Below are 16058 nucleotides of genomic sequence, written 5' to 3'. Positions count from 1 at the left end.
CTTCCCACATGCGCGGTCGATTCCCGCGCAGGACATTTACTAAGTATTTGGACTATAGCTCGTTGATATGTGCGTTCTTGTGAGAATGTATCGCGTGCTGGTCTTGCGAAGCACTCTCGAATTATTCAAATTCCATTCTATTATAACTGGGTGTGAGTTGCCCCTTATACATTGGCTAAGCCTGCTTTTAAATCGAGGAAGAAGAAACACAATGTTAAGGTCATTCCGTTCCAACGAGAACTCGATCGTCGTCCTTCCATCCTGTTCGGTTTCATTCCTTCAAATCAGTCATAACAAATCATATGCAAAATACATCAAGAAATGATAAGCAAATCACTCAAATAACTTGCGTGATGATGCAGGAACGGTGCTACAAAGGGGGGCAACAACAATTAGATTTGGGGGTGGTGGTGGTCTATGCTTAAAAATACACAACTCGGTTAAGATAAAGCTAGCTTCTCAATGGAAACAAATCATATACACAGACGAAACGTGCAGGACACACGTAGAATAAACCACACACATAGTACATTTCAAACAGACCAAAAAAAAATTCCTGAAAGTTTTTATATCATTCCTATGTCCCTTATGGTTAATTCCAGATAAGAAGTTCGCAGGGGCCAACTTAAGAAAACTAAGTTTTCTAAATCTGTTTCAAAACTCTTGTTAATGTACTACGAAAGAATTAAAGAAGTTGCATTACTGATGGTGATGATACGGTGGGAAGCTGCTTGGTACAGACATTGAAATTGAATTTTCCAACATTTCTCCAGACATATTGGCACTGATGCAAAAGTCGAGAACTTTCAATAAACAGTAAATATTTTCTGAAAATCAATAAGGACCATCATGAATCCTTCCCAGTCACAAAGTCTTATTGTACCCTCATTTCTTTTTCAATAATTCCAGTACAGCCTAATATAGTATTTTGAAACTCTCCAAGCAAGGAGACTGTATAACTGTGGCTGTACGAAGCTCAAACTAAATGCTAGGTACATATTGTTTTCCGCACCGCATTACCACTTTGACAAACAGCCATATTTCTAAAATTTAAGAAGGCTATGCTTTCCATGTCAGAGAAATTTTGATACAGCTGCACTGAGCTTAGCAGTCCTGATCATGTGTGCAATATTTGTGAAGGAATTGTTGATAATCAAATATCAGTCTAAGAGGGATGTTTTACCGTTATAATTCCAACTAACATATTTTTTCCTTAATGTTGGTAGCGCCGTTCCCACATTATCACTGCTAGACGTAAGTTTTATTGAGGCCAATTGGGTAAGTAAATGTAACTTAAGATAAAAACTTAAATAATAATATATAGCTTTTATTTCGGACCTAAAATATTTTCAATTATTCTGAGGGCTATTGTTATGTTGATTGCAATCATTGGAATAGCTCGATTTTAATTTTTTTAAAGAGTGTTTGTTGTGTGAGAATGAACTACTGTAGATTTAAATGTATTTTAGCTTACTAAATTTGGAAAAATAATTAGGAGCCAATAAGAATTACAACTCTCTGAATAATTATATCGTTATGAAATTATTTAATACAGTAGTAACATTAAACTGTAACCTCTGTATTTTAGGAGTGTGTTCCGTGTCATAATTACCATCTAATGGTAAAGATCTGACTAGTGTGGATATTTTAAAAACCAGGAACAAAGCATCAATTGTACACATTGGTGCACTTCAATGTTCACGGGTATTTATTCTTGTCCTACGTTTGGCGCCGTGCTCTGGTAGAATCAGAAACTACGTAAGATTAATACATGTAATGAATTATGACCAAAGAACATACCAGTGAAGATATAGACCAACAGAATGCAAACGAAACGGCTTCAAAATTTTCAGACATCTAAGAAACTTACCGCTCTAATTATGAAATTCCTTTACAGTCTATATATAGTTGAACAAGTTGTACGTAAATTTAGATTAAAATATTGAGAGATATTTTACGGAAGTTACCTTTATGATTTAATTCCACGAGTTATTTTCCCCTGAAGATTCTGATCGAATAAGTGTTATCGTTTACAACTGTAAAATGAACCGTTTCACTACATCTTTCGTATTACAATAAGGGTGTAATTGGGGTGAAAAAAATCATGTTTTACGTGGTAGAAAAGTTTAAGTAGCCCCGCCCCCCTAAATGTGTTTGTTATAATTCTGATTTCAGTTATAACATGTTCTTTACTATAATCGGGAAGAAATCCCCTAAATAATAAAAACCAGTCTTGACGTCAAATTGCGCTATCTTGGGTAAGAAACGTGAATCAAATGACGTGAAAATACGCCATAAAGCTGAATCCAGGACTTAAAAAAAAGGCGTGTATATGAGTGTGACAGAAAAAAGACAATTTTGAACACAATTCTTTATTTATCAAATATTTTTTTAAATGGTACACTACATATTTCCTCAGATTATAACAACCCTTTTTCGGACGAATATGCAGGGAACAATGACGAAACAAAATGTAGAATGTATTGATTCATAATTTAACACATGTTAAACCTGTACTCTGTTTTAGGAAAAACCACCCAAAATAAATCAGAAGGGAAAGAAAAAGGAAGTACATTGTTGGTCACTAGTACACTTACTACATATACTGTATCTTCAAAGTTTAGTTCAGTTTGTCGATGTGATTGTATTTATTTTTTGTTCTGTTTTGGATCTGATGAATTAGTCATAGGAAGGGAATTATTTGTTGTACAAAGCTAAACATATGGACGTTTTCAAACCAATTTAAAAAAAAGGTTGATTCAGGTGACAGATTGAAGCAATTAAAGAAATTGAAATTATTACTGCGTAACTAAATAGGAGTTGGTAGTTTGTACAAGTTATGTGCGGAGAATTAAAAAGAAGAGCATTTAAAACATTTGTCTTCCTCAAGGAAATGTCCGAATCTGTTTATTTTACTTATTCAAGTATGTCGGTCCTAGATCTGAGAAAATCAGTAAAGAAGTTAATATCCCCCTTTTAGTTGAACATAATCTGGTGTGTGATCTTCTATCGTGACCCCAACAGTTAATAGGAACATCTGTTGTTTGATTGTACTGTAATATTACAGGGCTGTAAGTCCAGTAGGAGCACTTCGGCTATTGGTGCGGAGTTTATATGGGCTAATAAATGTGTTTATGGAATTCTGTTCCAGTTTGTGTAAGAGTTCATTTCACCTCATTTGAAATACACGGCAGCTATTAATAGCCTCACTGAGAATGGCTTGGGGCTTAAGTTAGTTCAGTGTAACTCATTCTGAATGGAGCGGAAGGAAACAGTTATATGTGGGTTTAGTTTCTTATTCCATTGAAGCACGTCGCATGTAATGCCATCAAATTGCAGTTCAAATGTTATGTTCGTGTATTGCGAAACAATATTGAAGTTATTCTGTAACTCAATGTAGAACATAGAACTAAAGTGTTGGAATGTGTTTTAAAACGTAGAATACGTTTTCTAGAAGGACCTAGTTGGTCAAAAGTGGCACAGGGCCAGTGTTATCAACAACATGCGTGTAAACTGCCGTGGTAGAAGTTACCATAAACAACTCCTGGGTAGCCTATAACTTAACACTGTGAAAAGTAAGTAAAGGCCTAGGCCTATTCATATGGATGTTTCGGTTATCAGTTTAAGACCGGGCGAGTTGGCCGTGCGGTTAGGGGCGCGCGGCTGTGAGCTTGCATCCGGGAGAGAGTGGGTTCGAATCCCACTGTCGGCAGCTCTGAAGATGGTTTTCCGTGGTTTCCCATTTTCACACCAGGAAAATGCTGGGGCTATACCTTAATTAATAGGGGTAATGAAGCTAACAAGGTATAAATAATAAATATACCCCAGCCTATAAACGGCAGATTCCATTCCACTCCAAGCCCTTTCCTATCCTATCGTCCCCATAAGACCCGTCTGTGTCGGTGCGACGTAAAACAAATTCTAAAATATATGTATATCTTTAAGAGCAAGTAATAATTGTATATAATAATAATATCGTGGATTTCCATTTTCACACCAGGCAAATGCTGGGGCAGTACCTTTATTTAAGGCCACGGCCGCTTCCTTCCAACTAATAAGCCTTCCCTACTCCATCGTCACCATAAGACCTATCTGTGTCGGTGCCACGTAAAGCAACTTGTAAAATAATAATAATAATAATAATAATAATAATAATAATAATAATAATAATAATAATAATAATAATGAAAACCTACAACCTGTTTTCCAGTCACTGACCGGGTCAGGGATGGAATGAATGAAGCAGATATACTGTAGGCTATTTGTACGATGGAGTCGCCACTCCCAAAATGATTTATTAATGACTGATAGATGCTATGAAATGAGAATGGAGAATGTTGCTGGAATGAAAGATGACAGGGAAAGCCGGAGTACCCGGAGAAAAACCTGCCCCGCCTCCGCTTTGTCCAGCACAAATTTCACATGGAGTGACCGGGATTTGAACCAAGGTATCCAGCGGTGAGAGGCCGACGCGCTGCCGTCTGAGCCACGGAGGCTCAATAATAATAATAATAATAATAATAATAATAATAATAATAATAATAATAATAATGGAGCGTGACCTCCAGAGAGGTCTGGTGCAGATGTTTCGTGCTGATGCTCTTGGGCGACCTGCGTCTCTGTAAGGGTTAGGCCCTACGTAGGATGAAATATAATGTTGGAAGCCGGCACAAACAATCAGTCTTTTAGCCATAGGAAATAAGCCATGAAGGTGAAAATCCTCGTCGCGACCGGGAATTGAACGCATGACTCCTTGGACTAGTCAGCAACGGAGCCAAATATGAAGAGCAGTAATAATTATTTTAGAAATGCGCCAAGTGTAATTTTTTAAAACTTTTTTTGCTAGAAATGTGCAAAGGGCTAGGTCCAGAGAAGTGAATATAAAGGGTTCTTATGGCTGCCAAAAGATGGCAGCGGTGCTAAGTCCCCAAGCTCCCCTTCCTCTGGCAGCAAATAGGTTATTTGTAAGTATAGAATAACTGTTTCTTGTTAATTGGCATATTAAAAGTGACAGCATATGAAATGTTTGTAGGACTTAGCTAGCACCTTTTATAAATTGTGATTTGTGTTTATTTCTTAGTGCACCGACCTCGATAGCTGCAGTCGCTTAAGTGCGACCAGTATCCAGTATCCGGGAGATAGTGGGTTCGAACCCCACTGTCGGCAGCCCTGAAGATGGTTTTCTGTGGTTTCCCATTTTCACACCAAGCAAATGCTGGGGCTTTACCTTAATTAAGGCCATGGACGCTTCCCTCCCACTCCTAGCCCTTTCCTGTCCCATCGTCGCCATAAGACTTATCTGAGTCGGTGCCACGTAAAGTAACTTGCAAAATATATATTTATTAGTGCAGTAACTTTAACTTTATCGTCAATCTATTGTTGAAAATTGATCAGAAGTTCCCAATTTTTCCCTTTAACTTTCACAAATAAATCGCTTAAAAGTTCACCAGTTACAATTTCGTATCAATAACTTACTGTTCATAAATGTGTCACTTTTCTTCTTTTTATTATAAGAATCCAATTATAAACATACAAATGGTTACGTAATAATAGAACAATAACGTCGAAGCTTGGAGGTGCAAGTTGTTCTAAAAATGAACGAGTTAAAGTCGTATAATAAAATATTACAAAGATAATATTACACTGAAATGTTTTTGTCGTTTGTAATTATTTCAAAAAACGTATTCTACGCATCATTTTTTATGACTGTTTTCAAAAATGTCTGTGTGTTCGATTCGATAAAAGTGATGTGATAAATCCTTACTTCTGTTTTTACAAAGTCTTTCGTGTAGTGTAGGATTTCTAGGCTGGCCTCTGCCTTTCATAAAGAATTGAACCTTATCTTCTTATCTGGAATAAACCATACCTTGCATACGGCAATAGCCGGTGTCTTGCTAGTTCTTTTCCCTCCCGCTTCAAAGGCTGTGAAGTTGACGACACACTTGCAGTCGTAGTAGTAGGATATCCGTTAAATACCGCCAATTCAGGTATCCTGAAGAACAACATACAATTAATTGAAATATAAGCTCAATGTTAAAATGCAAGAATAAGAGCATTGCACCTTGATAGGGTCCTAGGAGGAAATAAGGGGCATTCAAAGATATGAGGACTACAATACTACGTCTACGGAAAGGTATTAAACTTTGAAAGATGATATTTTCATGTAGACAGAGTAGGTATGAAGGAATCGTATCAAATGGGTCTGTAAACAAATCAAAAAAGGTACACTGGCTACAAAATAAAACTTTTTTTCTTTCACAACTACAAAATTAACTGAATCATGCTGAGCTCAAATATGCTTTGATTTTCTTTCCCATCGGGCAGGGCTTTTTTTTTTTTTTTTTTTTTTTGTAGTATTGATACTAAAGTAACACGAAATGATAAACAGGGGAGAAGCTAGGCTGGTGCAACCATTGCACTGCAGCGGAGCCCCGACTGAGGAACCCCAATGAAGGAACGGTTCTGTTTACAAAGATGTTGAAGGTATCCCGTGGTAATATCTATTACAAATCACGCGTCAAACGACTATATGATTAAGATTGCTGCAATAGCAAGCGAGATAATTATTTCGAAAAACAACCTAATATACTGGCAAAACAGTGTTTGAGAGAGAGACAGAGAGAACGAGAGAGATGGAGGAGGAGGGGAGGGGTTTCAGAGCCGCGTCGTCTGAATGTGAAAAGTTAGGTATGATACTTCGATGAGCTTTTTGTCAAGATCAAAGACTCACTGACCCTATGTCATATTTTAAGGTGACAAAACTCGACAAAAGGTTCAAGGGCATGAAGTCAGTAGCAGACGCATAAAGGGCAATTCAATCCGGGTTTTTTTTTTCTTCTCTTGATGATCAAGTGGAAAAATCGCAGTTAGGGTCGCATTTGTACCTCCTGCACCGGGGTTATATGCGCCAAGATTCTGTCGGTCAATTTACTGGTACGTAAAAAAACTAGTACGGGACAAAATTCCGGCACCTCGGAGTCTCAGAAAACCGTGAAAGTAGTTAGTGGAGCTTAAAAGCAATTATATTATTACTATAAATTATTGGAAGGTATAAGAGATTGTAATCAGAATGAACATTCTTTTAAAATTACACAAGTATTAAGAAAAGCAATTCAGAAGTTGTAAATAATATAAAACTGAACTGAAGATTTCTGTTTCGAAACATGGACATACTTTCATTCGTAGCTATTATTTTATTACAATTTGCTTTACACCGCACCGACACAGATAGGTCTTAAGGCAACGATGGTATAGGAAAGGCCTAGGAGTGGGAAAGAAGCGGCCATGGCCTTAAGGTACAGCCCCAGCATTTGCCTGGTGTGAAAATGGGAAACCATCTTCAGGGCTGCCGACAGTTGGGTTCGAATCCACTATCTCCCGGATGCAAGCTCACAGCTGCGCGCCCCTAACCGCACGGCCAACTTGGCCGGTCCATTCGTAGCTAAGTAAGGTCTTGTGGATGAAGGGAATTCTGAGGGCCATGGTCGGTGATTTATTTTAGTGGATGATGAAAGTTTCAGTTGCCAAAACGATGCCCCCTCTTGCAGTGTGAGCGACACTTGAGGCCGTATTAATGTGATGACGTAGCAGTGGTGTATGCTGGCCGTCGTCCATGCTACGTCACATCAACTGATTTAGCCGTCAAACAAGCGAATGAGCGATAAACATCCGCGCCCCTGCTGTCTACGTCACAGCTCCCCATTCCTATACACTTACATCAGGCCATGATGCTCAGGTTTGAGTTCTATTCATCATAAATATCGAACTACATGTTACACAGCCATATGGTACGACCTGACGTGTAGACTAATTTCAGCGGGAACTTCAAAATCTACTTATATATACATCAATAAAACAATATTTTAATATTTCATCTCGTAAAATATAAATTGCTTTAATATAATGATCGTATTTATTTATTTATTTATTTATTTATTTATTTATTTATTTTTTCTTTGCGTTTAGGCCATCTGTGGACCACGGTGCTTGTGTTCTAGCTGTGTTTTTGTCTTCGTCTGATTTATTTATTTATTTATTTATTTATTTATTTATTTATTTATTTATTTATTTATTTTAAAACAAGATTTTGTTTGTACACTTAAAATTGTTCATTCCTTTCCCGGTTAAGGAATACAAAATTTGAAAATTGTAGTATACGTTTTCTGTTTGCTTGTTTTAATTTATTATATCACAGGGAAACGAGTAAACCCAATTCCCTCATACGAAGAAAAGCTGGCATACGCGTGTGTAGTCTAGAATCTTCACTTCCTCAATTCAGTTAATAAAATACAATAGTCTAGAATAAAATACAAAATATATTTCTATGGTATCATTATATAAAATGCAAGCATTTATTATACATAGAAATAATTTCTTATATTAACTGATTTTTATTACATGTCATTAACAAATCTATAGCCCAACAGATACTAATATATAGCGACTGTGAGTTTGTATGTATGAGAGGGGTAATCCCTAAGTGATCGGAAGATTACCATCATGATTGCCTCTTCGAGGAGGCGTATCACTGTATGTTCTATATTTCATTCCCGTCCTGAGGACGTTACATCTGCGCGGGTTGTTTCTGCAGTGTGCGATGAGTGATTCTCAGTCCACCACTTCATAAAAACCTCATTGTATTCTTGGAACTTTTACTGTTTTATCCCGAAGTAATCAGGAAGGTGACTTTCAGATTTTTCTCGTTGTGGAAGTGCACTGTTATATATTTCACCCTTGCACAATTTCTATATGTATGTGTTTTAATCGACCTAGCGTATCACAGGGCTTGAACCAAATGTGTATGACGTCTCAGTGGATAACTCGTATAAGGTTAGTGATCTCTGAAAAAAAAAAATTCCTACGTCTTTCCACTCTTGCCTTATCTTCTCTGTTCTTGTCCACTGTTAGCAGACAGTATTTAATCATTTGATATCTTTCTGTTATTGTCCACACACTATTCATCCCATAATTTGTTGATCAATAGTAATCTTATTAATAGTATTACTGTTACTCCCTATCTGAATTACTCGTCTTATCTCATGAACTGTAATTGATTACCATATTATTTTAAATTAATGATGTAAAAGTCTAAAAATTGTATGTGGTTAAGTATAAGAGAAGGCCGAGAGCCGTAACTTAGCCGCTTTATAACGACGCAAATAAATAAAATCATCATCGAGGTACAAGAAAGAAAGTTCCTGAGACGGATAGTGGGACCAAGAATTTTACCAGATTGAAGCCGATGGTATCAGCCAAATCGTGAGCTATATAAACACCAAGAAAATCTCATAGATGCCATCAGAAGAAGGCGACTGGCTTTTCAGGGACACCTATCCAGAATGGACTCAAATAGGTTATCCCATAGGATCTTCAAGGCTGCTAACAAGGGCAAAGCTACTGGATTCGTGTGGATGAACTCCATATAAATCAAAAAGACATAGCTGATCGGAGTAACTATCATACAACTGTTAAAACTAAATCCTTTGTAACATCCCTCACAGAAGTTACCCACTGACCAAAAGACGAGACCAGGAAATGGCCTGAGGAACGTAAGATTGAATTTAACCGGAAAATGAAGGACTACTGGGCCATCAGAAAAGCTCGAGGTACCAACAAGAAAACAGCTGCCAAACCAACCGCTAAGAACACCAATTGTGGCAAACGACGGCGATGACATAAAGAAACAGCTAAAACACAAGCACCGTGGTCCATAGATGGCCCTTACAAACATCAAGGATGCCTCCCAACATATGACAATATGTAAAACAAATTGCTTTAAATGCTTAGGAAAATGGATAACGAACAACACACAAGAAAAGACAGCCATAGAAGCCAGAGTACACAAAATGGAAAGGATGTTTCATATGACAAAGAAATGTATAAAACAAAAAATCCTTATCCTGGAACACGAAATTAAGACACTACAAAACAGTGGTCAGGCCCGAAACTCTATATGCAGCAGAGACACTTAAACTAACTAGAACTGAAGATCTCGAAAAACTAGAGAAAGTTGAAAGAAGAATTTTGAGAAAAATACTAGGAGTTAAAACAAATAATAAGGCGGAATACAAGTTAAGGCCAAACAGAGAGCTATATTTGAAAATTGAAAAAGTAACTGATGTAATAAGGAAGAGAAGACTACAGTTTTCTGGACATCTTTATACAATGGAAAGCAACAGACTAACTAAACAGATCTTCAATTAATTGAACAGTTACAAATCAAAACCCACATGGTTTGCTGATATTGAAAAAGATATGAAGAATGCTGGTATTAAAACAGACACAATAGAAAACAGAAAACTCCACGAACCTACTACGCTGGCGTAGCAGGGGAAGAGGTGATCCTCCCACGTGGCGCGTCCCAGGTGGAGGATAGGGGAAATAAAATACCTCTCGCAGACCAAACACACAACCCCCTGTGGATGGGGGGGGGGGGGCGCGCAGACGAAGAATTCACCCACGGTATCCCTTGCCTGTCGTAAGAGGCAACTAAAAGGGGCGACCAAGGGATGATTATATTAGAACCATGAAACTACTTGTGATCAGTACCGCGCGGGGAACACCATGGGTAGCTTTTCCTTGCGCGTAGTACCACTAAGTTTGTGATTAGTAGCAAACGAGAGCGCGACGGCTTTTACAGTACCTGTGATTAGTAGCATTATATGAGCGACAACATTAACCCATGGTTCTGGCCTGCCTATGATTAGTACCCACTATATGAGGAACACCACGGGATAGTACGAGTCCCTGTGGTTAGTACACTTAGGTGATGAACACCATAGGTTTGCGTTGCCTGTCAATGGCGCCGCAATGTCCGAAACACCCTAGGTCAGTGATACATGTGCGAATTTCATTACCTGTGAGTAGTACCATAATGTGTGGAATACCGCGAGTCTACGCTACTCTTGATTAGTACCGCAACATGACAGATATCATGGTTCTATTTTTCTAGCGATAAGTACCATTATGAGGGGCCGATGACTTGGATTTTGGACTCCTTTCGACTACAAGCATCATCAATTCAGTATCGTGCTATAGAAGCAGTCACTTGGTCAGTAATACTATTGTTTTGTGCCAGCTTCTGTACTTGTGAGGCACTGTGGGTTGGTTCCACTAATCGTTTTAAATTCATATCCATCCATCCATTCATTTTTCGTCCTCACGTTTTGAATTGTGGTCAGTGGAGGACTTTGGGTTTTAAATTTGTCATTTCATTTCGTCTCATTTCGTACCATTAGGGGACGATGACCTAGATGTTAGACCTCTTGAAACAACAAGCATCAAAAAAACTTTTTAGAGAAGTAACTCAAAATGCAGGATTTCAGGAGAGGAAGAAACCGACAACTAAAAGAAAAAGAGAAAGAACGACACACTCCAAGGATGAAGGAAATTTGGAAGCAAAAGAAATCGAATACAATAAAAAATATCCAAAGTTGATATATTGTACCCTCTAAATGGATTAATCGGAAGAATAATAAGAATAGTAAATAAATAAATAAAATACATCATATTTCCAAATTTGACTTAGATTGCAGATTTAGCCCAGTCTCTTCGATACGAAGAATTTGGGTTTATAGAATCAAAATCAATATACGCACGCAGTAAGGCATCTCTGACTGGCAGAAATAACCACAATGTGTGGAATAAAAATGTAAACCTTGTGCCAAGAGCAACAATGGGAACACAGCAGAGCGCTTCAGGAAAAGAACAGATCAGTATTTGTCATTCTTGGCAGACGTTCAACGGAATGTCAGCACACTTCATAATACAGTTGACATCCTCCGAAATGAATGCCTACGCATTTGCTCAATATTACTGTACGCTGCCAACTTCTTAAGAAAACTCGTGATACTTTGAGAAATGAAACTAAAATATAGTGAACAGAGATTAGAGTATCTCCTCTGTGATTTGAAAGAAATAAACCTACCGACACGCTCATTCCAATATACAATGTTTTGTCTTGTTTAGTAACCTCATCAACAGGAGGTGGATGTTGTTGAAATGTCATTTTTCCTCCCTTTGAATTAGGATGTTGCTCAGTAGTATGGAAATCCATTCTGCGATATTACAAACGATAATAACACGTTTTAATTTTGCACTTTTTGCCGATTCCGGATGATCACTCATTATTTTAACTTTCAAAAGGTTGCTAGTGCGTGCTTGACTATTGAGCGAGATTGTGCCGACTTACTACAAAGCAATAAAAAGAGTATTCAATGTGATTTTTCAAGAACGCGACGGGAGTTGTTAATCCGTGCTGTTTTTAATTGAAGTCGCACCAGTGTTGATCGGTTTGGGTTGTACTCAACATGGTATAAAGAAAGGGGTGCACAATCCAACGGGTCATGTGACTCACTTAATTATAAGCGACGAAGGACATGATAAATATAGCCTGAATTACTGGCAAGATTTTGGAGGTATCATCTGTCAACGTTTCAGTTTATGATTTAGGAAAGTTGAAAGAAGTTGTATTTACTCATATCAAATCAAGTTTTACACTTAATGATTGGTTTTATGTTAGCCACACAGAATGAGTTGCAGATGTGAGACTTCGTCAGACGGTAGACAAATAGATAATAAAATCCAGACCGGGGGTTTCCCAATGGCGGCCCCCTGGCCGCATGCGGCCCGCAAAGGCTTTTTAAAAACATCTTTTAAGAAATGCGAAGAAAATTTACCCAAAGAAATGTTTCATAGCTCGTTCAAAAATGTATACCGTTTATAGACGCAAGTCAGAACTAATACATTATTGAATATTATTTCCTGTTTTTAATTATTCACTTTTAATCTGAATAGATTATTATTTTCTATTTTAAACAATTTTAAATCCCAACTTTCGCGGAAAATAAGCCCTCACAAATATCAGTGCTACGTCTCAACCATTATAAAAATGGCTATGGGACCCATGCCAACCTCTCTGTGGACATGTTATGCAACATAGCATGCAATGAATACCAAGAAATATTTTAATTGCCATTGGTCGCTATACTGGGGGACTATGGAATTAAAGGTAGATTATTAAAATCAATCAAAGGCATTTATGTTGACAATTGGGCTTCAGTGAGAATTGATGGTAGAATGAGTTCTTGGTTCAGGGTACTTACAGGAGTTAGACAAGGCTGTAATCTTTCACCTTTGCTGTTTGTAGTTTACATCGATCATATGCTGAAAGGTATAAAATGGCAGGGAGGGATTCAGTTAGGTGGAAATGTAGTAAGCAGCCTGGCCTATGCTGACGACTTGGTCTTAATGGCAGACTGTGCCGAAAGCCTGCAGTCTAACATCTTGGAACTTGAAAATAGGTGCAATGAGTATGGTATGAAAATTAGCCTCTCGAAGACTAAATTGATGTCAGTAGGTAAGAAATTCAACAGAATTGAATGTCAGATTGGTGATACAAAGCTAGAACAGGTCGATAATTTCAAGTATTTAGGTTGTGTGTTTTCCCGGGATGGTAATATAGTAACTGAGATTGAATCAAGGTGTCGTAAAGCTAATGCAGTGAGCTCGCAGTTGCGATGAGCAGTATTCTGTAAGAAGGAAGTCAGCTCCCAGACGAAACTATCTTCACATCGGTCTGTTTTCAGACCAACTTTGCTTTATGGGAGCGAAAGCTGGGTGGACTCAGGATATCTTATTCATAAGTTAGAAGTAACAGACATGAAAGTAGCAAGAATGATTGCTGGTACAAACAGGTGGGAACAATGGCAGGAGGGAACTCGGAATGAGGAGATAAAGGCTAATTTAGGAATGAACTCGATGGATGAAGCTGTACGCATAAACCGGCTTCGGTGGTGGGGTCATGTGAGGCGAATGGAGGAGGATAGGTTACCTAGGAGAATAATGGACTCTGTTATGGAGGGTAAGAGAAGTAGAGGGAGACCAAGACGACGATGGTTAGACTCTGTTTCTAACGATTTAAAGATAAGAGGTATAGAACTAAATGAAGCCACAACACTAGTTGCAAATCGAGGATTGTGGCGACGTTTAGTAAATTCTCAGAGGCTTGCAGACTGAACGCTGTAAGGCATAACAGTCTATAATGATAATGTATGTATGTATGTATGTATGTATGTATGTATGTATGTATGGTGTAAGAAGCATTTTCAATTCTTCATCCTTCTCTCATTGGTCCACAGTGCAGCACACTCCTAGACATTTTCCAGGATGTACTCCTGGAAGTACATTTCTAGGATTTTAGGCTTCTTACAACTGTATATCATTGCTCCCTTTACAATACTCCCACCAAATTGTTCTTCTTTTTAAGTTTTGTTCTGACTACATTATTAATTTAAGTTTGGTTTTAGGCACTTTTTTTTTCTTTTTGTCATTTGTCGAATATTAATTCAAATGAACTGACATTGCTGGGTGCTCTTCTTCAAAATTCAATTGTACTGGGTAGAATAGTGTTTCTTTTTAATTTCACTCTTTTATGCAATTGTCCCCCATAAACCCAACCCCTCGGCCACGTCGTGGGGGACGGACAACGGTACGAAGTAGGGGATAGCCTGTAAGGGTAAAGTCCTTAACGGCAACTGAGGCGGAGAACGAGACATTTGGTACGCCAAAGTTGGCAACCCTTCCTCTTGGTGTAAAATAAAGAGGAAAACCACCGCCTTGTGGTGAAGAGGGATCTTCAAAGGCTAAGGGAGACAACCCCAACAGAAAACAGTAGCCTTGGAGGAGCAGGTGGCAGCCTCACCACCAAGCTCGGGTGCTGTGGGCCAATAACTCGCACAACCTTAAATTACCTTATTACAGAAACATCAACAACGAGAAACCGAACTGATCCAAAGATGACGACCTTTGGCTTGAAAAGGCTAACGAAAATTGGGTTATGGAATGTGAGGACTCTGCGGGAAAGTGGAAGGCAACGACAAGCAGTGGCCTGGATTGGAACCCGCAGGGTAAAAAGGAGGAGAGGAAACCCCAAACAAACGTGGCGAAGATCTGTACTCATGGAGGCAATGGAAGAAGGCAAGACCTGGAGAGTGGTGAAGAGGTTGGCTGGCAACAGGATCAGATGGAGATGCTTTGTTGAACGCCTATGTTCCACAAGGAATAACACGAATTAAGTAAGTTTATGCAATTGTAAAATAGCGTTTGAAATAATTAAAATGATCAAAGCTTCATTTCAATTGAACTATGCATATTATTTCGTAATGGTACGTCTGTTCTATTTGAGGAATTTTACGAAAATTGGCCTATTATTAGAGTGCGGTCCGCGATCGAACCTAAGGTTGTTAACGTGGTCCTCGACCGCTTACAAATTGGAAACCCCTGATCTAGACCAACACTTCAGAACTACAGGTTCCCTAGTTTGTCACTTTCGCTAGTTTGCCATAGTGGCGATGATATCAACTTTCAGTGTATAGCCACATAAACTGATACATCAACTTTACTCTACAATATAACTTTTTAACGTCATACAGTACGCGCAACGATTCCATGTTTTAGTATCAATATTCATGTAATTATGTGTTTCCTAGAATATGACAAATTTTACTTGTGATGTTTAACAACAACAACAACAACAACATTAATAATAATATTTGCACCGGTCGAGTTGGCCGTGCGGTAAGGAGCGCGCAGCTGTGAGATCACATCCGGGAGATAGTGGGTTCGAACCCCACTGTCGGCAGCCCTGAAGATGGTTTTCCGTGGTTTCTTGTTTTCACACCAGGCAAATGCTGGGGCTGTACCTTAATTAAGGCCACGGCCGCTTCCTTCAATTTCCTAGGCCTTTCCTGTCCCATCGTCGCCATAAGACCTTTGGTGTCAGAAGGCTAGCTCCTCAACCGTCTGAGCCACTCAGCCCGTCAGTTGTGATGTTTATTCGCTGAAGAAGAGAATGGCAGCTCTCGAATCATGTACGAAAATTAAATATTGAATTAATGAGAATATTAAATATTGTCAGGGCGGACCTAACAACAACCCCTTGTGTTATTCTATGAGATCGTCAATACGGACTAATTTATAAACCAATATGGTTAAATTTGTTAGGAAAAACATTGGTCAAAGAAAGTGCAGGACAGACAACGGTAAAAAGAACTCTGAAA

At 38.4% G+C, this 16058-nt stretch overlaps 1 protein-coding gene across 7 annotated transcripts in view; it reads right to left on the bottom strand.

Annotated features, from left to right (window-relative positions):
* Positions 1-16058, bottom strand: part of LOC136882126 (RNA-binding protein 24-A) — a 410943-nt gene that overhangs the window by 182129 nt on the left and 212756 nt on the right. For 3 of the 7 annotated variants that reach the window (XM_067154649.2, XM_067154651.2, XM_067154650.2), the window contains exon 4: positions 5867-5992. The exons of the other annotated variants lie outside the window; for them this stretch is intronic. In XM_067154649.2, coding sequence (XP_067010750.1) covers positions 5867-5992 — 126 coding nt within the window. The remainder of the gene's footprint in view (positions 1-5866; positions 5993-16058) is intronic. 7 annotated transcript variants of the gene reach the window in all.

This window comes from Anabrus simplex, chromosome 10, assembly GCF_040414725.1.
Source record: "Anabrus simplex isolate iqAnaSimp1 chromosome 10, ASM4041472v1, whole genome shotgun sequence".
Taxonomy (NCBI): domain Eukaryota; kingdom Metazoa; phylum Arthropoda; class Insecta; order Orthoptera; family Tettigoniidae; genus Anabrus; species Anabrus simplex.
This window is presented reverse-complemented; position numbering and strand designations above follow the sequence as displayed.